Source organism: Dipodomys merriami, unplaced genomic scaffold, assembly GCF_024711535.1.
Source record: "Dipodomys merriami isolate MVZ:Mamm:240054 unplaced genomic scaffold, mDipMer1.0.p SCAF_290, whole genome shotgun sequence".
Lineage (NCBI taxonomy): Eukaryota > Metazoa > Chordata > Mammalia > Rodentia > Heteromyidae > Dipodomys > Dipodomys merriami.
Window position 1 is genome coordinate 659,138 of NW_027204382.1, and position 23,067 is coordinate 682,204.

General features: G+C 36.2%; 1 protein-coding gene and 1 long non-coding RNA gene across 7 annotated transcripts in view; one reads left to right on the forward strand and one right to left on the reverse strand.

The window, feature by feature from the left end:
• LOC138839046 (E3 ubiquitin-protein ligase pellino homolog 1) overlaps window positions 1–23,067 on the forward strand; it is a 52,502-nt gene that overhangs the window by 24,594 nt on the left and 4,841 nt on the right. For 5 of the 6 annotated variants that reach the window (XM_070038693.1, XM_070038698.1, XM_070038696.1 and 2 more), the window contains exons 2-6: window positions 11,806–11,945; window positions 16,443–16,572; window positions 19,450–19,551; window positions 22,424–22,621; window positions 22,712–22,900. In XM_070038693.1, coding sequence (XP_069894794.1) covers window positions 11,875–11,945; window positions 16,443–16,572; window positions 19,450–19,551; window positions 22,424–22,621; window positions 22,712–22,900 — 690 coding nt within the window. In that variant the 5' untranslated portion in view covers window positions 11,806–11,874. Of the gene's footprint in view, window positions 1–2,605; window positions 2,682–11,805; window positions 11,946–16,442; window positions 16,573–19,449; window positions 19,552–22,423; window positions 22,622–22,711; window positions 22,901–23,067 lie in introns of those variants that run through there. The other variant, XM_070038694.1, reaches the window with a different exon arrangement.
• Window positions 512–2,455, reverse strand: LOC138839037 (uncharacterized). The gene is made up of 3 exons (XR_011375818.1): window positions 2,375–2,455; window positions 1,327–1,449; window positions 512–686 (listed from the first exon to the last, which is right to left on the reverse strand). It is a non-coding gene; the product is annotated as an uncharacterized lncRNA (long non-coding RNA).

Genomic DNA, 23,067 nt, shown 5'->3' on the forward strand with positions numbered 1-23,067 from the left:
GAAGTTTTAGGAGACTGAAAGCTTACTATTGTTTTCTTAGTATAATGGAAATAATTGCCACAGATTTATCAAAGAGTAAGATAAGGAAAACACCATAAGCCCGTAAGTAAGCTGATATGTAAGAGTGTTGGAAGGGTCATTAAGATTCACAGCCATTTGATAACTTTGATTCCCACAATCCAAGAAAGCTACTTTAAAGTTACCATTTTATTTTTTATTTGACTGACTTCTATGATGACATTAATCAAACATCATTATAACTAAGTCAGAAAGAAAATCAGAAATTTAGAAAAACAAGAGAATTGGTTCTTTTCCTCAATAATTATGGATGGGTCTTTGTCGTAATATAAAAATAGCTAATCGTAATTACTTAGGAAATATTTTTTTAATGTTATCCTAGAACTCTTGAAGAAAAAAAATATTTACTGATCGGATTATTTGATATAAACACAGAGCTTGAAATACATAGGACCTATTATACTCCTAATGCTTTATTTTTTATTCATCGGGGTACTCAAGGTGAAAAAGAAATACACTTCCAGAGTTGAGAGCATTAGTCCAAAGTGTAGCAGGTTCTCGGGGTTTGTTGTTGGAATCAAGTTTAAGACATAGACAGCCACAACTACATTCTATTTGGTATGAGTGTTGAACCTGTCATGTCCGGCTTCTTGAACAATTTCATCAGCCTAGAATTACATAACAAAGGCCAAGTCACCACATAGCAAGACCGTAGAATCTTTATAGGTAAGTTTTTTTTTGGGGGGGGGGTATGGATGTGTATTTACACTGGACATTAAGCAGAATATTTGAGCAAATTATTCTCACTGTAACCAAAGTAGGCTTGCTGCCAACAGAAAGAGCAAAAGAAATTTTACACAGATTTACTGAAGAACAGCTTCAGGGCATGTGACACAGTTATGCAATGCAAAAAATAATAGAAATAAACTTACCAGCTATAAGAGAAGGAGGTTCATTTTATTCTAAGACATCAATGACAAAATAATGTTACTATGTTGATCTCTTTAAAAAGGATAGCTTGACTGAATCAAAGATAGTGTATATATTGGTGAGATTTGATTTCCCACAGATATTTACTGACATCTGAGTTAGGCATTATTAGCAATAGTAGTACTATTAAGTATATTGTAATTGAGTAAAGCTTAAATTGTCTAGTTATTTACATTTATGGCTTTAAAATCATGGATATCAATTTTGGGGCTCTGGTGCAGCATTTATGTTTACAATAAATTGAACACAAGAGCTACTAAAAATTTTATAAAAGAATTATATATTAGTTATAAAAGAATTTTATAAAAGAATGAGTACCTTGACAAAAGCTGAACTTGAATTTAACAGGTGGGATATATCAGGCATGGTGGCACACACTTGTGATCACAGGCTGAAGCAGAAAGATTAGCATGAAAAGCCAGTCTTGGCTACAGAGAGACCCTGTTTCAAAAAAAAAAATCTTAAATGTAATTAAATGCTTTTGTCTTTATAGAGGAATAGACTAGTTCAGTATACAACCATTCCTCATAAAGAATTTCCTCCAAAAAGGACATGGGAAAATGATATATAAGTAGGGTAATCTGACAGTAGCAAATTCATTAAATAGCACACTACCAGTAGCTATTTGATGAAGCTTGTCCAATCCCAATGTACTTCTGTGTACTAATTTAATTTTTGTTACTGCTATGCTAGGGAATCAAACTCAAGACTTTATTGGGCATGCTGGACAAGCATTCTACCTCTGAGCTACATCCCTAGCTTAAATTATTAAATATAAAGGTAGAAATAAGCATAATTAATTGAAAATGTGGTTGAATCTTCATCTGTTTTTTTGTTTTGTTTTGTTTTCCTGGTCATGGGGCTTAAACTCTGGGTCTGGGCACTGTCCCTGAGCTCTTAAACTCAAACAGGTGCTCTACCACTTGAGCTACAGCACCACTTCCGGTTTGCTGGTGGTTAATTGAAGATTAAAAAAAAGTCTCAGGGACTTTCCTGCCTGGGCTGGCTTTGAACTTCGATCCTCAGATCTCAGCCTCCTGAGTAGCTAGGATTACAAGTGTGAGCCATTGGCACCTGGCTTCATCTGTTTTTATTACTAGGATATTGTAGTATTCCCTTTCCCCCCTCCCTCCAAAAAAATCAAGATTTCTTTAATAGTACTAAAAAGTACTCTTTCTTTACATATACATTTTGTTGATTTTTTTAATGGCGTGCTTCCTAACAGATATTGTAAATAGGCTGTGTTGCTGTCATGAAATGGTAGTTATCTTTGTTCTAGTTCTAACATCTATAAAGCATTTTAAGAAACAAAATACTTTTCTTTTGAAGTACTTCATCCCATAACTTGATACTAAGCCCATTTTACAATTGTTAGGTGCATCCTCTTCCGTTTTTCCCTTTTGGGTTACAGACTTCATCAGGGAGGAGATAAGGGAGACGTGAATTCTCATTCCGCCAATAGAATCTAGAATTATGTAGTATTTACCTATTTTGCGTAGTGCAGGCCCACCCACACACATTATGAAGTGCTTAACTTGAAAGAACACTGAGCAGACAGCTAGCTCTTCAGTGTGTGATGCCAGGTGGAACTGACAGATGCTCTAATACTATCTGGATTTTATTCTCTGGTGAGAAGGGTTTTTTGCTTGTAACAGTAGAGATGGAATAAAAAGGTAAGTTGCTCTATGGCTTAAATGTTTGTTTTATTGTTGCTTCCTGTTACAGTAAACTTGCAAAAGGAAGGATTTGAAGCATAATTATGCAAGGTATTTATAATTTTTTCACTTTCATATTTAGCTTTAGAATTGTGGTTATGAATTAAATGTCCTTCCATTCTAGTACTGAATCAAAGTCAAACTCCATAGTTAGAGTTCTTAGGGAGGGTTTGCACTATTAATCTCATCTCCTATCAGTCCTAAAGGAAGCTTAAATACAGGATTTATTGCCTGTTGATAATAGGTCAACAGAAAAATAGAAAGTTGTTCATTTTTACTATTTTTGCAGTCTAAGATATTGAACTTAGTTTTTAAATATTTTAGCCCATACTGTCATCGGCTGTTTTCTATTAAGTTATTAAATTTGACTATTATATGTTCCCTGAAGAAAATTGTTTGGTACCCAGAATGATGGTGTTATCATTGTATTAGTTGTATCCTTGGTTAGCTGTTAGTTTTGCTTTATCAGCCCTAAATCTTCTCTCAATAAACAGTTGTTCTTTGTAAGAATTTTAAGTAATGTTTTTATCTGATATAGTGGGAAGAGATTTAACAACATTAAGTATGATTATTGGTTAGAGGGACTCTTGTCTAAAAACAGGACAAGAATAGTCATTATTTTCTAGCGGTGTTCTTTTTGAAGCATTTTGTTTTCACCAAAAGAAAAAATATAATGAAATGATTTTGTTTCTATAGGAATTTGTGAAAAGTTTTGTATGATTTAGAGTAGTGATATGTATGACCTTTTTAAAATTTAGGTATTTAATCTGTATATTTACAAGATGAGTGATAAATCGGGGATGAGAAAAGTTGAAAATTAGGGAGATCATAACTACTGCATTGGGGTATTTGTAATGTGATAAATTTTAAAAAGAGGAAATTACTAGAAATAGCTATGTATTTATCATTTTCTAATAAAAAGGGTTAAGCAGGAATACCATGCTGAGTAATTTAGAATATTCACTCTACTAAAAAAGAAAAATAGATGTTCTTAGCCTCCCACACACAGTATCTCTAAATTACTGTTATAAAAATTTATAAGGAACACATTATGATTTGGTCAAAGAAAGATTACTGCTTTGGAGAACTTTTCATGAACCAAAAAGACAAAACTAGTAATATGAAACTTCAGTTCTTCCGTGAGAATAATAATGCCATTTTTAAATAGTAATTTCTCTATTGGTAGAGCACACACAAACATACTGGGATTTGAACTCTGGGACTTATCCTTGCTAGGAAGGCACACTCCCGCTTGAACTGCACACCAGCCCTTTTTTGCCCTGATGATTTTTTTATTTCCTCTGTACCTGGAATAACAGGTGTTTACCACCAAACTCAGCTATAGATTGAAAAAAGGGGGTCTTGGGAGTTTTTCTGCATGGTTGGGCCTCAAACTCTGATCCTGTCATTCTAGGCCTCCAAAATCAATTTAAGATTTCAGGTATGAAGCACTGACTGTTGTCACTCACTGTTGTCCCAACTAAGAACTGACTTTTGAAGAAACAGTATTGGAGATCCATTTGTAATTTTGAATTTTTAACCTCATTTTTCTTACTCCTTCTGAAGAGCTTATTATGGAATTTTGAAACAAAAGGTTTAATGTTAATTTCTCTGAAGAGCTAAGAATACATGTTATAACTGATTTAATTTACATGTACTGTTTCCTCCTAGCAAAAATGAAGTGTTTATACATCACTTAACCATGAAACTAACAGATCTTTGATTGTTTTATGATCTATTATGTATTTAGAGTAGTAGAAAACTAGAACTTTCTACGTGGTATCAAAATTATGAAGATTAGATTATAAACATTCATTTAGATGCTGAGAAATAAGGATAAAGTGACAGGGCAGCATTACTTTAATGGCTAATTAAATACAGAGTAGATATTTTGCATTGCATTATATTCTTGGAAATATTCACCTCACAGTTAAAATATTTTTAGGATACTCCTAAAAACTATAACTTTTAGCCATAATAGTCTTACAGCATATGTTTGAGTCCTGCTGTGTGAGCTTGATTTCTAAGTCCAGACATAGTATATATAAGTGAGTAAATAAAGTACATAACCCAACAGTCAACTCATTACAGCTTTATTGTTCTCATTTAGTCCTCATGATAGTCCTGAGGTGGGAAATTTGCACCATTTTGGGGTATAAAAAAATCATGTGTTAGTCTGTAAATTTGAGAACTCAACAAGGATCCTAGATAGAGACCCTCATTCATAACTCAAGGACCCAAGTTCTTCCAGGTGCCCTAGATAGTTATGGCTTTCCAATTGTCTTTTCTAGTTTGAAGGAAATGCTATGATAACAAAGTAATTAGTGATAATTTAAGAAAATACTGAATTTTAAGGTTTTATATTTAAAAGCTTTTCAATTAAACCTTGTCAAAATAACTAGGGATGCTGCTAATTCTTCATTCTTCCTCCTCTGAGCCACTATTTCTATTCTCTTTTATAAACTCTTAAAGAAACAATTTATGTAAATAGATGGACAGAATAGAGACAAGTTCAAATACAAGTATTTCAGCATAAGGTATTAATTCAAAATATAAGATATAATTGCTTTTTTTAAGACCATCTAGGGCATTCAATGCTAAAATTATACTTGTATGTCTCTATTACTATTAAGAAAATTATTACTATTATTATTACTAAGATGGTTGCTTTGCTTACCTATCACTCAGTTCATTGTGTGACCACACTTGTGCAGTAAATAACATCTTCCCTGACCAAAGGAGCTGTGAATAGTACAATTTCTCCTCAAAAAAAGAACAAGAAGAAATGCAACTGTGACTGGGCAAAACCAAACAACATGGAACTCACATTTGAATTATGGAAGGCTAAAAGGGGCAAATTTTGAATCTGGAATTTATTTTTGTAATGCCAATAAGTTTAAAGAACTTTTTATTTTCTATTTTTATTGTCCTTTTTGTGTTTCCTCCTCCCGACCCCCAACCCCTGGGGCTTGTACTGGGGCTGGAAGGCCAGGGCCTCAGGCTCTTGCTTGGCTTTTCTGATCTAGTCAGACACTCTACCACTTAAGCCATAGATCCACTTCTGGATTTTTGCTTGTTACTGACTTCAAACTGTTGATTCTCAGATCTAAGCCTTGTAAGTAGCTAGGATTACAAGTGTGAGCCACTAGCACCCAGCTACTTTGTCTTTAAAAACTTTTTTTTTTTTTGCTTTTTACAACATGGAAAATTAGTAAAACAACTTTACAGATGCCCTTTACTCAGCTTCCTCTAGTGGTAATAACTCACATAATGTATTTATCAAGATTAGCATTAGCATAATACTATTTACTCAACTATGAACAGTATTCAGATTTCACCAGTCTTTTCTATTAATGTCCTTTTCTGTTCCACAGTCCAGTTTCTGATCCTGTATTGTATATAATTGTTGCATCTTCATTATCTCCTTTCATGATCATGGGACTTTTAACACACTCTCACATTTAATCATCAATTTGGGTTTGTCATTGTTTGCATGTCTTTAGATTGAGGTTATGAAGTTTTGGATAGACTATTTCAGTATATCACATCAAAGATAAATGATATCAAAATGTCTTATTACAAGCAGTGTTAAACTTGATCAGTTGGTTGAGGTAGTATCTGCCAGTTTTCTTCCACTATGAACTTACTACCTTCTGAGTAATTAGTAATTATTTTGGGGAAAAATACTTGACTATTGTTAGTTTAAAAAAATAATAAGATGCATGTAAACTTGTTCAGTATCTTAGTAAAAGTTAAGACTACAGGTATCTAGATATTGTATCTGGGAGTGATTTAGGCACCCCAAATAATTAGAGGCTCTCTGGCTGGGCACTGGTGGCTCATGCCTGTAATTCTAGCTACTCTGGAAGCTAAGATTTGAGGATTGCAGTTCAAAGCCAGACCAGGCAGGAAAATCTGTGACATTCCTATCTCCAATTAGCCACCCAAACCAAAAGTGGAGATACAGCTCAAGGGGTAGAGCACTTGCCTTGAGTGAAAAAGGGAGCCGGGCACAGGTAGTTCATACCTGTGTAATCCTAGCTACTCCAAGAGACTGAAATCTGAGGATTGTGGTTCAAAACCAGCCTGGATAGGAAAGTCTGTGAGACTCTTATCTCCAATAACCTAACCTACCAAAAAGCCAGAAATGGGGCTGTGGCTTAAAAGGTAGAACATTTGCCTTGAGTGAAAAAGTTCATTTGACAGCACCCAGGCCCAAAGTACAAGCATATAAGCCCCAGGACCGGGACCAGGGGGAAAAAAATTGCCCCTGTTAAGGACAATAGCATCAGTTATATAAGCTCTTGCCCTGTAATACTTTATAGTAGAAAAGAATTTGGGGACTTTTTAGGTTTATTTTTTAATTTAGTTTCCCAATGTAGTTTTTCCCCAGAGAAACGTGTTTCAGCAATTCTAGAATGATAGAGTTACAGTAACATGAGAGTTAAAATATTTCCTATTTTGTAAGGTTGTTCTGAGACTCAAATCAGTCACGTAAAATGCTTAGGACATTATTTGGCTCAGAGCTAGACCAGTGTTAGCCCTTGTGAAAGAGAGTACCAGTGTTAGATGCTGACTTGGGAAAATGATACAATTTCCTATGAATGTACTTTTGTCTTGTGTTTTTGTTCCAAATAACTGATGAATCCCACCATTTTTTCCTGCTTTTTGCTGAATTTTGTTTGTTACTTTAATGGTTAATACAGGAGCTAACTTCTAGAGTTGCTTTCTGAGAAGCATATTATCACTTTAAGAACTTCGATAATCTAAATTGCTAAGTGTAGGTCTGAAAAGGACAGTGACAGTAAACATGTTTGAGTTCTTAGTTGTACTTTTAAAATAGGCTTTTCGGGTGATTGAAGTTGGAGGGAGATTATAATGGTAAGGTTATTTTAAGCAAACACCTCTCCAATCAGGAATAGTGCCCTGAAGTCTTTTTTGGCTTGTCACATTCTAGGAGCACATAAAGCTTTTTGTCCCTAAGCTGTCTTGACTCACTTCTAATACATGTTTTTCTAATGGAGCCAGGAGTTTGTTTTAAGTTCAATACTCTGGTTTTTCCTTTGCATTTCTTCCCTCCCTATGTTTTAAATAAGTATGTAATGTGTCCACTTCATGTACTGAGGTTTTTAATATTGGTCACCAGCAGGAAATGGGTTGACACATGCAATGAGCATTGAGGAAGTGGCAAAGTACTCACAAAGTACTCACATTCATAGTTGTTACCTGTCTACACTTAAGTGTCATTTGCTTAGGGTTTGTTTTATACACGTATGCTTTTTAGTCTCTTATATAAATGATCCCCCAATAGGTCTCCTATTATGTAAGAATTACTATAAGAATTAGCCTGTTCAGCCCTATGTGGGTGCAAATTTGCACCCACAGCAGGTATCTTCATTACTTAGTTTTATCTTAGTTCTTTTTACTTTTCAGAAATTTGTACTGGTGGTTAGTAGACAGTAAGTAAAACAAGGTGTGTGCACTGTAAATAGTAAAAGGAGCATGTTATCTTGAGGGACAAAGATTGGTTTTCCCATTTTTCATCTTCAGGTGAAGCTGATGGTTTTTCTCTCTTTCTTTCTTTCTTTCCTTCCTTCCTTCCTTCTTTTTGTTGTTGTTGTTGATCATGGGGCTTGAATTCTGGGCCTGGGTGCTGTCCCTGACCTCTTCAGCTTAAGGCTAGTGCTCTACCACTTGAGCCACAGCACCACTTCGAGTTTGCTGGTGGATTATCGGAGATAAGAGCCTCACAGACTTTCCTGCCTAGGCTGGCTTTGAACCATGATCCTCAGATCTCAGCCTCTTGAGTAGCTAGTGTTACAGGCATGAGCCACCGGCGCCTGGCCTGATGATTTCATATAATAAAAAGTTTTTCTTTTGGGAAAACGTGATAAGAAAGTAATGGTAATTCTTTCCTTCGTTGAACAAATGGTTAAACTGTTCAATCTGTCAAATGCATGAAACCATTCTTATTAAATAGGGAAGTCACATGCTTAATTTTCAGTGATCAAGCAGAGCCTATTGTATCTTGTTTTATCTTAGCAAGATTTTCTCAATGTTTTTCCAGTCTCAGAATGATAATCCATGTTCTCAGCAATAGCTCACATTGGAATAGGGCTGTATAGAGTCAGATCAACTAACTGAATTGAAGCACGTGAGGCCAGTAATTGAAGTATTAAGATTTTTTTTTTTAATTGGTTGTGGGGCTTGAACTCAGGGCCTGGGCACTGTCCTTGAGCTCTTTTGCTCAAAGTTAGCTCTTCCACTTTGAGCCACAATTTTCATGTTTTCTGGTGGCTAATTGGAGATGAGAGTTTCATGGACTTTACTACCTGGGCTGGCTTTGAACTGCAGCCCTCAGATCTCAGCCTCCTGAGTAGCTAGGATTACAGAGCCCAGCTGGGATATTTTATATTCCATTCATGTTCTTAAGTGCATGACTTCAGGAATTTATTTTAGAGCCTCGTGTTTTAGAATACAGAGAAAATGATATATAGAGTATGAATACAAAAACACAGCCACTCAGCTGTGTTAGAAGACTAACCTCTTGTGTAGCTCTTACACTTTCATGTAAGAATTCCGCCACCCAGGGTGGAGGAGGAGGGAGAAGCAAGAAGTGGGGCTGTGGCTCAGAGTGATAAGAATGCTAACCTTGATTTAAAAAGCTCAGGAAGGGGCTGGGAAGGTGGCTCAGTGGTAGAGCGCTTGCCTTGCATGCATGAGGCCCTGGGTTTGATTCCTCAGCACCACATAAGCAAAAAGATAAAAGCCAGAAGTGGCGCTGTGGCTCAAGTGGTAGAGCACTAGCCTTGATCTGAAGAGCTGAGGGACAGCACCCAGGCCCAGAGTTCAGGCCCCATGGCCGGACCAAAAAAGTAAAAATAAAAAGCTCAGGAACAACACTCAGGCCCTGAGTTCAAGTCCCAAGAACCTGCACACACATACACGTCCTTTGTGTATGTTTATAAAGGTATCCATCCGGATTAGGTAGTGTCACACTTTCACTTCGATCAAGTATAATTTAGAAAATAAAAAAGTTTGTTACATTTCCCTATATTCTTGCTACCATGTTATCGTTTCTGTTTGCAGAATTTTCTCTAGCCATTCTGTTTTTTTATCTGCTGGAAAATTCTTTTAGTGTTTTCCCATCTGAGAATGTCTTGATTATCCCTCTATTTTTATTGGCTATAAAATTCTTTGTTGACATTTTTTTAGAACCAAAAAGTTATTAAACCATTATTTTTTGTCACCCATTGTTTCTAATGAGAAAACTGCTACCATTGCACTACCATTTTAACTGTAACTGGTCTTTACTACACCTTCCACCCCCGTGCTACCCTCCCATAGGTAAAGGATAGATTTTTCTCTACTTTCTTTGCCTTTAGATTTCAGAACTTTAAATCTCTTTACATGAATATCTGAGTGGAGTTTGTGCAGTTTCTTACTTTTATTTCTCTTTTCAAATTTGTTTTCAGCCTTTATTTCTTTGAGTGTTGTTTTGGCTCTTCTCTCCTTGAGATTCCAATGAAACAAAAGTTACCTTTTTTTTTTCCTCTAGTCTCACAGATCTATGAGTGTATGAATCTCACCTCCAAATTTTTCACTTTTGTTCAAATTTGATATCTATCATTCTTCTAGTTTCCTGATTCTTTATTAAGTCCATTCTATTTTATAGTTGAGCTGATTAGTAAACTTTTCAATTTGGCTTATATATTTTCTACCTCTAATACCCTTCTTTATATTTTCTATTTCTTTGCCAAAACTGTTTATTGGTACTGGAAATTTGAAACCAGTTGTAGCTTCCACTAGGCCTACATTGACACTACCTTCCTCATTGTGTTTCAAGGGGCTTACCACTTAGCACTTGCAGTGTTTCTCTAGTCTTGAGCTAAAGTAAAACAGCTATCAAAAGTTTTCTGTGTAGCCTGGGTGTGGTAATCCACAACTTGGGAAGCAGGGACAGAAGAATTGTTAATTCCTGGGTAGCCTGGGCTCCATAGTGAGATTTTATCTCAAAAAAACCCCAAAAAGTCAAAACTAAGAAAAAGATTTTTATATCTTTCTAGGCGTTTTAATGTTTCTTTAACCAGAAAGCAAGCTTTTGTTTTAGCATTTTATTTATTTGTTTAATTTATTATTTGATTTACTGATGGTATTAGTTGACATTTCCAGGCTGCTGCCTTCTTTAGGGATGTATTGGTCAAAAAAAGCCAGGCATTGGTGGTTTACAATTGTCATCCTAGCTACTCAGGAGGCTGAGACCTAGAGGATCTCCATGCAGAGCCAACCTAGGCAGAGACGTCCATGAGATTGTTATCTCCACTTAAACAAAAAAGCAGGGCTAAAGGTGTGGCTCAAGTAGTAGTAGATTGCCATCCATCTATGAGCAAGAAAATCAAGCAAGCATGAGGCCCTTTGCTTTCTTGCTGGCTTGCTAGGTATGGCTTGCTAGGTCTGGCAAGCCAGTAAGCAAACAGAGCTGAGGAGTAGTTCAGTGGTAGATCATTCGTATGGTATGGAAAGGCCCTATGTTCAACCCCACCACCACCATGATCAAAAGGAAAACACAGCAAACTTATGTCCATAGTTTTTAGTTGTACCTTGTAGAAGTAATAGGAAAAAAGCCAGACACTGATAGCTCATGTCTGTAAAACTAGCTACTCAGGAGGCTGAGATCTGAGAATCAAAGTTCAGAGCCAGCCCAGGCAGGAAAGTCCATGAGACACTCATCTCTAACTACCAGAAACCAGAACTGATGCTGTGGCTCAAGTGGTAGAATACTCACCTTGAGCTGAAGAGCTCAGGGACAGCGCTCAGGCCCAGAGTTCAAGCCTATGACCAACAACAACAACAACAACAAAAGAAATAATAGGGAAAAGTACATCTACTCAGTTGGTCTGTATCTAATTTACATTTTGATCCAGTTGTGTCAAATATATAAGCATTGATGGGGAAAATGTCACATACTTTGTATATCATGTGATGATTTGCATAATACTGTGCTCCAGAGGACTGCTGGAAAATAATATATTTAAACTGAAATTCATTGTTCACATTACTAATGAAAACTTTTCCCCTACAGGAAATAATGCAAAAAGTGTCCCAAGGCTCTTGACCAGTGACCAAAGATTTGAGAAAGACAACCAAGCTCATGTTTTCTCCTGATCAAGAAAATCATCCTTCCAAAGCACCAGTAAAATATGGAGAACTCATTGTCCTAGGGTAAGATTTTTATATCTCATGGGACATAAAGAGATAGAAATCTTCTTACTTTTAGAATTTATGTCTTTTCTTCTCCATCCTCCCCCAAATCTAAAGTTACATGTTAATGTTATCATATTAAGAAACTGAGTTCTCACATTTGTGCTATTTTATTTGGGCTTAATTACAGCACAAACAATGCATAAAGGGCAAAGTTTGCTTTCTTTATCCCATCTTTTAGAAAGCTTTCTTCTACCATTCAGCCCACTATCCCAAAAGCCCCCATCCTTTTCCTCCTCTGAGTTATTTTTTGTCACTTGCTGTTTATATGTTGTTTTGTCCCTCTGAAGTAGTTGTTGATTTGTGTTTAAGGTATTTCTATTATTTCTAGTCAAAAAAAGGTATGTAGGCATATAAAAACAGTAGGATGATGGAGAAGCCTAGGACTTAGCTACTTGCTTGCACAGTATTCTCATTCATTTAATTCCTAGAAAAATAGGCTGTAGATTGAAGACTAGATGACTCTAGTATTTCAGTTTAGTCAGTCCAAACATGTTGTAACTGTCAAAATGGAAGCAGTCTGAACTGGAGATCCTAGAAGCTAAAATTGCGAAATATCCTTTCCACCTGTTGTTTCTCTGATTATGTATAAAAAACAACTGTAGAGATTGCAGTAAGTTTGAGAATTAGATGAATGCTGTTTAAGTGAGAATCTGTTGTTTCAGAAGATAAGAGAGAAATAATTACTGAGCTTGACTGAAAGCAGAATATCCTAGATTCTGGTGCTTATTCCAGCATAGCTAACTGTATGGTCTTGGGCAAGTCCACCATATAGACTGTACAGTGACAATTAAACAAGATCATCTGAGGCCTTTTTTCTTTCTTTTTCTTTTCTTTTTTTAATTTTTAAGTAATTGTCCAAAGGGGTTTCAATTTAACATGTCATTTTATGAGTATAGTATATCTTGACCAGTGTTACCCCTTCCATCATTCTGCCCCATCTGTCACAAGCCTAACAAAAAAAGTTCTCTGATTCCATTTTCTAAGACCTTTTGAAAACGCGTTTTTTTTTAAAAATCTCAAAAACCAAATTTATAGCTGGGTGCCAGTGGCTCATGCCTATAATTGTAGTTACTCAGTGTAAAAGTTGCTACCACACGGTTCAGGCAGAAGAGAGTTTATTTGGGAGAGCTAAACTACCAGGCTGGACTCGAGCAGGTTGTACAGTAGCATCTGGAATGTAGCAGGTAGCAAGTAGCAGCTTAACTAATGGTGGAGAGAGATTATAATATAGGAAAAGGTGGGGCCTCAGCAGATGTGGAAGTGATCTCAGAGCCTGGGACCCTTTTGCTGATGCCCAGTCAGGTGATTGACAGGTGGTTAACAGTTACAGGTAGTTACAGGTTTGGGGACTTCAGCATTGTATTTGGGTTGGGGGGAGGAAGGTGGTGTCTCCTAGGCAGACATAAAAGGGGCTGAGTTTTGAGGATTGTCCTTGGAAGCCAGCCTGGGTAGGAAAGTTTGTGAGACTCTTGACTCATTAACCACCAAAAAGCCAGGAGTGGAGCTGTGGCTCAAGCAGTTTAGTGCTAGCCTTTAGGGACAGCAGTTCAAGCCCAGGAGACAGACAGACAGACAGACAGACAGACAGACACACACACACACACACACACACACACACACACACACACACACACACACACACACACACACACACACACACACACACACACACACACACACACACACACACACACACACACACACACACACACACACACACACACACACACACACACACACACACCTCCCAACAAAAAAAAACACCCTTAAATATCATAAACTTGGGCATGGTGGTGTACAATTGTAAACCAAGCTACTTAGGAGGCAGTTCGATACCAGGCCTGGAAGAAAGTTAACAAGACTGGGTGTGATGGCTATATAATCTGGGCTCTAATCCTAGCTAGGCAGGAGATAAGAGTAGAATGGGATAAATATGAGTGTGGAAGTTAGAGTCTGATCCCAGACAATAATGCAAGACCCCAACTAAAAACAAACATAGCAAAAGAAAGGTTTAGGAGTATGACTCAAGTGCAAGGTCCTGAGTTCAAACTCTGGTACCACCCAAAAAAAATCAAAGTATTTAGTAATTGCAATATTATAACTTCAGGTCATATCGCTGTTAATAGTATTAATGACAAACAGCTTTTTTAACTACCAGAATTAAAAAACAACTATGCTGATGAGTTAATTTTTTTAGCAAAGATTTGATCTAGGCAGTGTTGGCTCACTCCTATAATCCTAGCTACTTAAGAGGCTGAGACCTGGAAAAATCAATTTGAAGCCAGACCAGGCAGAAAAACCTAAAGATTCTCCCAACTAACCTGTAAAAGCCAGGCTGGAGGTATAGCCTCAAGGAATTCAAGGATTTTGAAGAACCGGATAGTTTTAAACTATCTCATTTAGCCTAAAGATTTCCCAGTTAATCCTTAGCAGTAGTAATTAACTATATATCTGATATTTAATGACCTAAAATGCAATAAGTCTAAGAGTAAAACCAGATATAGTTATCTATTTCCTGCTATTGCTTGGACAAGAGGATTGAATTTAGGAACTTAAGAGCACAGATCCAGAAAAAGAATGAGTCAGAGACTTTTAGAAGACAGTAGCCAAGGGTCTGTAAGAAGCTCACCATAAGGCTGATGGCCACACATAGTACAGAATAGCAAAATTAAGGTATAAATGAAGGGGGGCTCTATTTGCCCTTGGAACAAGACTAACAAGATTAGCAGGAGCTTTCGCCTTGTAATGTTTTGTTTTATATTGGGTTAGTATAATTTCTATATATAGCAATCATTGAGTAAACTCTTTTCATCTTTAAAACATGATTCATTCTTGTAAGCTATTTGCAGGCCATTTTCAATTGCTTTTTCTTCCAACCTCAAATCCATCCCTAATCCCTGCTTCATTCCTGCTCAGATGGACCCACTACATAGGAGAATCAAAAACTTTGTCAGGGACAGGGAGCGATGAGTAGTTATTATTAAATTACTCTTTATGCCTCAGTGAAAAAGTAAAAAATGACCCAAAAAAACCCTTGAAATTATTTTCTAGTTTTGCCAGTGTCATGTTTGTGGCATTCCGAAATAATTCCTCTGAAAATAATTCCTTTTTCCTAACTTGTAAAAACGTGAATGGTTGGGCTGGGAATGTGGCTTGAAGCCTTGGGTTCAATTCCTCAGTACCACATAAACAGAAAAAGCTGGAAGTGGTGCTATAACTCAAGTGGCAGAGTGCTAGCCTTGAGCAAAGGAAGCTCAGGGACAGTGCCCAGACCCTGAATTCTCAGGACTGGCCAAAAAAAAAAAAAAGAAAAAGAAAATGTGGACAGTGATGCCAATTCGGCAGTTTTTACAAGGCAAGATTAAGTGAAATGCTGTATTTGAATACAACTCAGTAGTGCTTGGTGTATAGTACTTGTCTGGGTTTGTTTTTAACTTTTCCTGTGTTGTTTCAGTCCTTGTTAGAGAGAGAGAGAGAGAGAAATCATGGAGAAATTACCATAAAACATACTTTCAGGGCTGGGAAGGTGGCTCAGTGGTAGAGCGCTTGCCTTGCATGCTTGAGGCCCTGGGTTCGATTCCTCAGCACCACATAAGCAAAAAGAAAAAAGCCGGAAGTGGCGCTGTGGCTCAAGTGGTAGAGCGCTAGCCTTGATCTGAAGAGCTGAGGGACAGCGCCCAGGCCCAGAGTTCAGGCCCATGACCAACCAAAAAAAAGAAGAATCGTGTGTGTGTGTGTGTGTGTGTGTGTGTGTGTGTGTGTGTGTGTGTGTGTGTGTGTGTGTGTGTGTGTGTGTGTGTGTGTGTGTGTGTGTGTGTGTGTGTGTGTGTGTGTGTGTGTGTGTGTGTGTGTGTGTGTGTACGCACGTGTGCACACGCACCAGTTTCAGGGCTTGAAATCAGAGCCTGGATACTGTCCCTGAGGGTTTGTTTGTTGGTTTGTTTGTTTGTTTTGTCTAAGGCTAGCATTCTACCACTTGAACCACAGCTCCACTTTCTTTTTTTCCTTTTTCTTTTTCTTTTTTGGTAGTTAATTGGAGATTAAAAATCTCATTGACTTTCCTGCCATGGTTGGAAGAACCATGATCCTAGATCTCAGCTTCTTACAGGTGTGAGCTGGGGTACCTGGCTGGAGATTCTACTTTAAACAATACATCCACTACATTTAGAGGTCATATTAACACACACAAGAACATTCACCCTAAAAAAAAAAAAGTCAGATATGCCTTAGTCAGTGCTTCAATAAAGAAATACAAAAGGTACTTCTATCATAATAAGGAAGAATCTCATTTTGTTTCACACTAAAACAATTGGTCTAGGGGTCATCAATTGCTAATGGTTAATATGTGCTAATAGATAATTAACTGAGAATTGATTCTACAAAGTAAAACATTTATTTTATACTTGTGTGATTCTTAAAAGAAATCACCTAAACATTTTTTTCTTCTCCCATCAGGTATAATGGGTCTCTCCCAAATGGCGATAGAGGAAGAAGGAAAAGTAGATTTGCTTTGTTTAAAAGACCTAAGGCAAATGGGGTGAAGCCCAGCACTGTGCATATTGCATGTACTCCTCAGGCCGCAAAGGTAAAAAATAAAAATAAAAAATTTTTAAACTAAATAAGTAACAGAAACTGAAAGATTTTTATGTGTTTATATTTGCTAGCATTTCCCTCACATTTCTAATTGAGAACGTTCTTTTTGTTTGGATTGGAGCAGAAACTTTGGAAACAGTATATTTCAGGCTGTAGTGTGGGAAGGGAACTGAACTTAAAAATGACAAATTAGAATCAGTGGATAGAAATTAGAAGGAACCATTACCATGTCCTGTTAAGAGAGGTAGAGGTAGGGCCAAGGCTTACTTTGTTACAGCCATCCACCCTACTTTACCATAAGGGCCTCCCCTTGAAGGTGGAATGTGGCTTATAATATGTAACATTTAGGTTTTAGAAGCCATTCAGATGAAGTCATTTCTTCACTGAAGGTTTTTAATTGATGTTTCTGTGGATGCACTTGTTTTTATTTATTTATTTGTGTTTTGTAACTTTGAGAGTTTCTACCACTCACTGCACTTGTATGAAGTAGGCCTCATCATTACATTGAATCAAAGCAATGGAAGCAAATAGCCATATCCACAGTGTAGCCCCATCCCCTCCAAATACCACCCCCCCACACACACACACACTTCTAGTCTCTTTGCCTTTCTTTGCCAAAATTTCTGGAAATTTGCCCATCATTTCAGGGTACTTGTACTTTCCTAGAATGATAAACAAGAAGAGGGAATTTCAGATCTTTATCTGTCCTCTAAATTATATGATCAGCCAAATTTGATACTATAGATGAGCAAATTTTAAAAACTAGAATTCTTTGACTTCTGAAGTATAGCTATATAGCCCTGAGATGTGCCATTAGTATTGCAGTATCTGGAGTATGTCTTTGTACATTTAATAAATGAGACTGTAAAGCTGACATATGCTGCCCTGTTTTAAATAATAGTCCAGTATTCAAAATTAATAGGATTTTCAGCCTTGTTTCATATATATAGTTTGGGGTGCAAAATAGAGGCCTCAAGCCTTGACAAGTCTTCCTTTGTTACTATTTGGGAATTTTTTTAAGATTTTTCATCTTGCTCCTTTGCAATAAGGGATAACGTAGTAGAAGTAAATAGCTTATTCATCTCAATTGGAGGAGCTTCTTAAATATTTCCTCACAAGAGTGCCCTTGGCATTTTGGGTGTTCCAGTCCTTCATTGTGCAGGACATTCCACATAACATGAGACATTTAATATTTTTCTCCCACCCACTAAGTACCTTTTGAGCCCTCACATCACATTCCCATATTTTCAAATGCCCTTAAATAGCAAATATACCTCTGGTTTTGAACTACTATCAGGGAAAAATATTTAACCTTATTTGTAAAATACTCTGTTTTTTAAACTTTTATGTATTTAGTTAGTAGAGCTAGTCCTGGGGCTGATAGGCATTGTCCCTGAAACTTTTTTACTCTAGGTTAGCATTCTACTACCTGAGCTATAGCTCCATTCCAGCGTTTATTTTTGGTATTTAATTGGAGATCAGAGTCTCATGGGCTTTCCTGCCTGGGCTGGCTTTGAACCATGATCCTCAGATCTCAGCCTCCTACAGGTGTGAGCCACCAGCACCCAGCTCTAAAATTCTATTTTATATCCATCTTCCCATTTTTTTATACTTTTTAGTCCTTTATGGAATCATTATCTCGCCTTTTTTCATCTTTATTAGGCAGTAAGAACCTTAGGAATCAGAGATGAACAAAAGTAATTTTTTTTAATTTTTAAATGAATATATCAGTGAGATCATGTTAAAAAAAATTCTGCCTGTCATCTGGATTAAAGGATTCAAAAATTCAAAATAGCAATTAATTTGAAAATTTGCTTTATTAATGTTAAGTGTCAAGTATCAATTTTTAAATCTGTGTAATAATGATATATAGTGCTGTTGAATATATTAATACATAAACCTCTAGAGAAAGGAAAATAGGGAGAGCCATATGGGCAGATACAGGTATGTCTATAAAGTGTGATTTCCTTAAAAGAAACAAGTGAGAAGCAAAAGGGGCATTGATAAGCTTTGACAAAACCAGCTAGTTAGTATAGTACTGCAAATATTTGTTTATTATCTTTGGGTTTGAAAATTAATTTTCTTATTCTGAAAGGTATTACTTTAAAGCTTTTATCTACCACCAATTAGCTAAAAACTTAAACTAGACAAAAACTTTTATAAAGCCAAACTTCTAATTTGAAACTTTTTTTCTTTAGCTTCTTTGCTTTGTGTAATCACTCTTTGTGTCTATTTTCCTTTTACACAATCTGTTTCCACTTCCTTTGTACATGACTAGGTTTTTTCCCCTCTGATATTATCTTCAACACATTTACATAGAAAATGCTTGAAAACAAAACTGAAAATTTCTTTTTAGAAATGTTTTTAGTTTGGAATAGGTCAAAAGTACAAATAAAAGCATTATATCCATTTCTATGAATTTTTCTGTATGTAGCCCAGTGTATGGCAGATTTGTCATCTATATCACATAATGGTTAGAGAAACAACTATTTCTGAGTATTGCTACCACTTTATAATTATTTAGGTAACGTGAAAAATAAGATTCCTATTTAGAAATAAGATTTTTGTATTTCTGTATCAGAGGGGGTACTGAGTATTGATTTCTTTCTCCATGGCATTTGATTTTGATCACTTGATAAAAAATACTTATAAGGTGACACAAACTTTTATGTCATTTTGATTTTTTTTTACATTACGTCTTATTCTATAACTGCCTCAAAGTATTCTGTATACCCAGCCCCTAGAAAACACCAGCCTCTAATGTTTATAGTGTGTCTTATGTATGACAGATATTTTTACCTTCTTTTGTGAAAAGATTTTCTACTAAACATTGACTACATAATTTTACTATTAACCTTTTTATTTACAGGCAATAAGCAACAAGGATCAGCATAGTATATCATATACTTTGTCTCGGGCCCAGACAGTTGTGGTTGAATACACTCATGACAGCAACACAGATATGTTTCAGGTATTATAATATGAATTTTGAAAAAAAAAGTTAATCTGTTTTCATAATCCTCATACTTTCTGTAAGTTATCTTGTTTTCTTAATCTTTCAAATTTGCAAGTGGCAAATTTGAAATTTTTCTAGTAAAATGTTTATATTTAGCTTTTTATGTTTTGCTAAATAGACAGCTATGTAGTTGTCTTTAAAAATGCATTTTTATTATGGGAAACTTCAAAAACCACCAAAGGAAGGGAATCTAGGATAGTACAAAACGTTTCTCTTCACCTGGCTTCAATTATCAACATGGTCGATCTTGTTCTATTTGTTCTGTCTGCATTGCTAGGTGCTCAACTGCTCCTGACCCTGTTAGTCCTCATGTCATTCATCTTTTCACTGTTAATCTCTGAAAGATAAGACCATTCTTAAAAACAGAACAAAATAAAGCACTATAAAATCATTTCAATTAAAACTTGTCAGTGACTTTAGCTGTGCTCAGATTAAGGATACCATATCGTAATCTTGCAAAACTATTGTTTTCTAAACCTTATATATAAAAGTCACTGTGGCATGTTAAGATATGGACTCTGCTGCTGCACGCCTCAGTGTCCTTTAAGGATAACAGAATCTCCATCAGGACAGTTAAGATTAAATGAGTTTGTGTGTGAAAAATGCTCAGATTTGTCCCAGTTACCTATTAAAAACTCTTAGGAAATGTTAGTATGAATATTCAGAAAAAGAAACCAGAAGTATTCTGTGTACATTTACAACTTTTTTGCAAGGGAGGGACATGGAGAATATTACCTCACCTTCTCTACACTACAAAAACTACAAACAAATTCTAAAAATGTTTTTCAGCACATACTTTACAAAAAAGAGTTCCTGCCGGGCGCCAGTGGGTGCCGGTGGCTCACGCCTGTAATCCTAGCTACTCAGGAGGTTGAGATCTGAGGATTGCGGTTCAAAGCCAGCCCGTGCAGGAAAGTCTGTGAGACTCTTATTTCCAATAAACCACTCGAAAACCGGAAGTGGGAGCTGTGGCTCAAGCGGTAGAGCGCTGCCTTGAGCTAAAGAGCTGAGGGACAGCGCCCAAGCCCAGAGTTCAAGCCCCATGACCGACAAAAAAAAAAAAAAAAAAAAAAGAGTTCCTCATTTTTTTTTTTTACAGGGCTATTGCTTATGTTTTTATAAACTAATAGATTATAAAAGAATTAGGCCCAAGGTTTAAGTAAAATTTGTGGTTTTTCTCCCTTAATATTAGGTCACTTAAACATAAGCTAGAACATAAACTGCCTGATAATGTTGCTCTTACAATTATTGTTCTAGTTAATTTACCATTTTTCTCTAGTTTTAATATTAAGTAAAGTTGAAAGACCTTTCTAAATTAATTTTAATTTTAATTAATAGCAAAAGTACTTCTTTGGACTTGTTTTTCTCAGCCCTTTTAAATGAGATGTCGAATTTTTTGAATAGTGTCTCCACAGCTGATATTACAATGAGTGTGTGTTTGTCTTCTTGCTTTTACTAAATCTAAATACATAATGAAGATAAAGGTTGCATCTCACCAAAAACCTAACTAAAAGAATTAGAATGTTCTCCCACATTTTATTTTACCAACAAGCAACTAAGTTGAACTCTAAAAAAAAAGCCATCTCTAAGAACATCTTTTTTTTGTTTTAATAATTTCAGTTTCAAAGGCCTGTGTAATCTGGTGCCTGAGTGCAAGCAGTTACTTTTTAAAAATTATCTTTGGGAAAGCATGGAGAATATGAGCCCCTAATCATACCATTTGGTAGGCTAAGGCAGTACTCACTGATTGGTTCCCTATCTAGGAAAAAGCAAAGGCATCATCTTTGTAGAGTCTGAGTCAATTCCCAAACTGAAAGTAACTTAATTACTGTTTAGTACACCTGAAGGTGTTAATTCTCTGATAACCTCACCCATCCAGAACTCTTACTTGAAACCTGTCTCACAAAAATATGAGCTAGAAGAAAGAAAAAAGTTCTAAGTATTATAAAGAGGGAAAAAAACTACACAAATGTCATTAGATAGCACAGTATGATTCATGTTAAGTTTCTTTAATGCTAATTCTCTAATTGGCTTTAGAAGTACAGATCATTTCACATCACTCTCATCCAACCCCATATGATTCCTTAAGAGCCTGTACAAACATTTTAGTTTATATCTCTTAATAGTTATAAATGGGCTCAGGAAGATGTTTCAGGAAGACCTCTAGGTGTACAAAATAAATGCCACAGAATCCACACATTAAAATGCCTTTTCTATGCTTCCTCAAGAATTCTTAGGCCTAGAACCTTTTGAAACTATTCTTTGAAGTTAGTTGATTATTTGATTTCTCAACTCATACCAGAATTAAAGGCTTGTTACTAGATTCAAATAGAGAAATCTGTGAAGTGCACATTAGACCTCAATGCAACCCCTTAAGACCAGTATTTGTGTATATCTTTCACTGCAATTAAAGACATTGCATTTCATTCAGCTTTATATAAATGGCATTGAGTATAACGTTTACTCATTGTAAATACTTTTTGTGGAACAATCCAGGTAGAATTATAAATGGTAGTTATATTTACACCTGAAAGGGTTACTTTATAGCCATCTAGAAATCTCAACTATCCTGAATTTTTTATTCCCTAAGGGTTTCATGAATTCTGTCAGAATTTCCCAGTTCATTCTATGCACAAAATGACTAGTACATCAGAAACTCTGATAGATTAGTTTTCAAGGGTATAGATGTCCCTAAAGTTAAGTATGATACATATGAGCTTTAGAAATTTCAGAGGCTTAATGTTCTTATCTCATTATGCCTTTCTTGATTGGATTTTAGCACTGTGTTGTTTGAATAGGTTTATATATATATTTCTTTTTTCTTTAGATTGGTCGGTCGACTGAAAGCCCTATTGATTTCGTAGTAACCGACACAGTTCCTGGAAGTCAAAGTAATTCTGATACACAGTCAGTTCAGAGCACTATATCAAGATTTGCCTGTAGAATCATATGTGAACGGAATCCTCCGTATACAGCACGGATTTATGCTGCAGGATTTGATTCATCAAAAAATATCTTTCTTGGGGTAAAAAACTTTGTTCCTAAACAATGTATTCTTTCATCAGCTTCTGTTTCCAAGTTATACCTAAATGGCAGTACATTATTCTCTTGATAGGAGAAAGCTGCCAAGTGGAAGACATCTGATGGGCAGATGGATGGCTTGACCACTAATGGTGTTCTTGTGATGCATCCACGCAATGGGTTCACCGAAGACTCCAAGCCTGGAATATGGAGAGAAATATCAGTGTGTGGAAATGTATTTAGCCTGCGTGAAACCCGGTCAGCTCAGCAGAGAGGAAAAATGGTAACTATTGAAGTGTAGCTCTTTTTTTAACTATAGTGAACATGTGAGATAAATTGGACTAACTGCATTATTATTATATATATGCTTTGGGGGGTTAGGGGAGGAGCTCCTAGGGCTTGAACTCAGGGTCTGGGCAATGTCCCTGAACATTTTTGCCCAAGACTAGT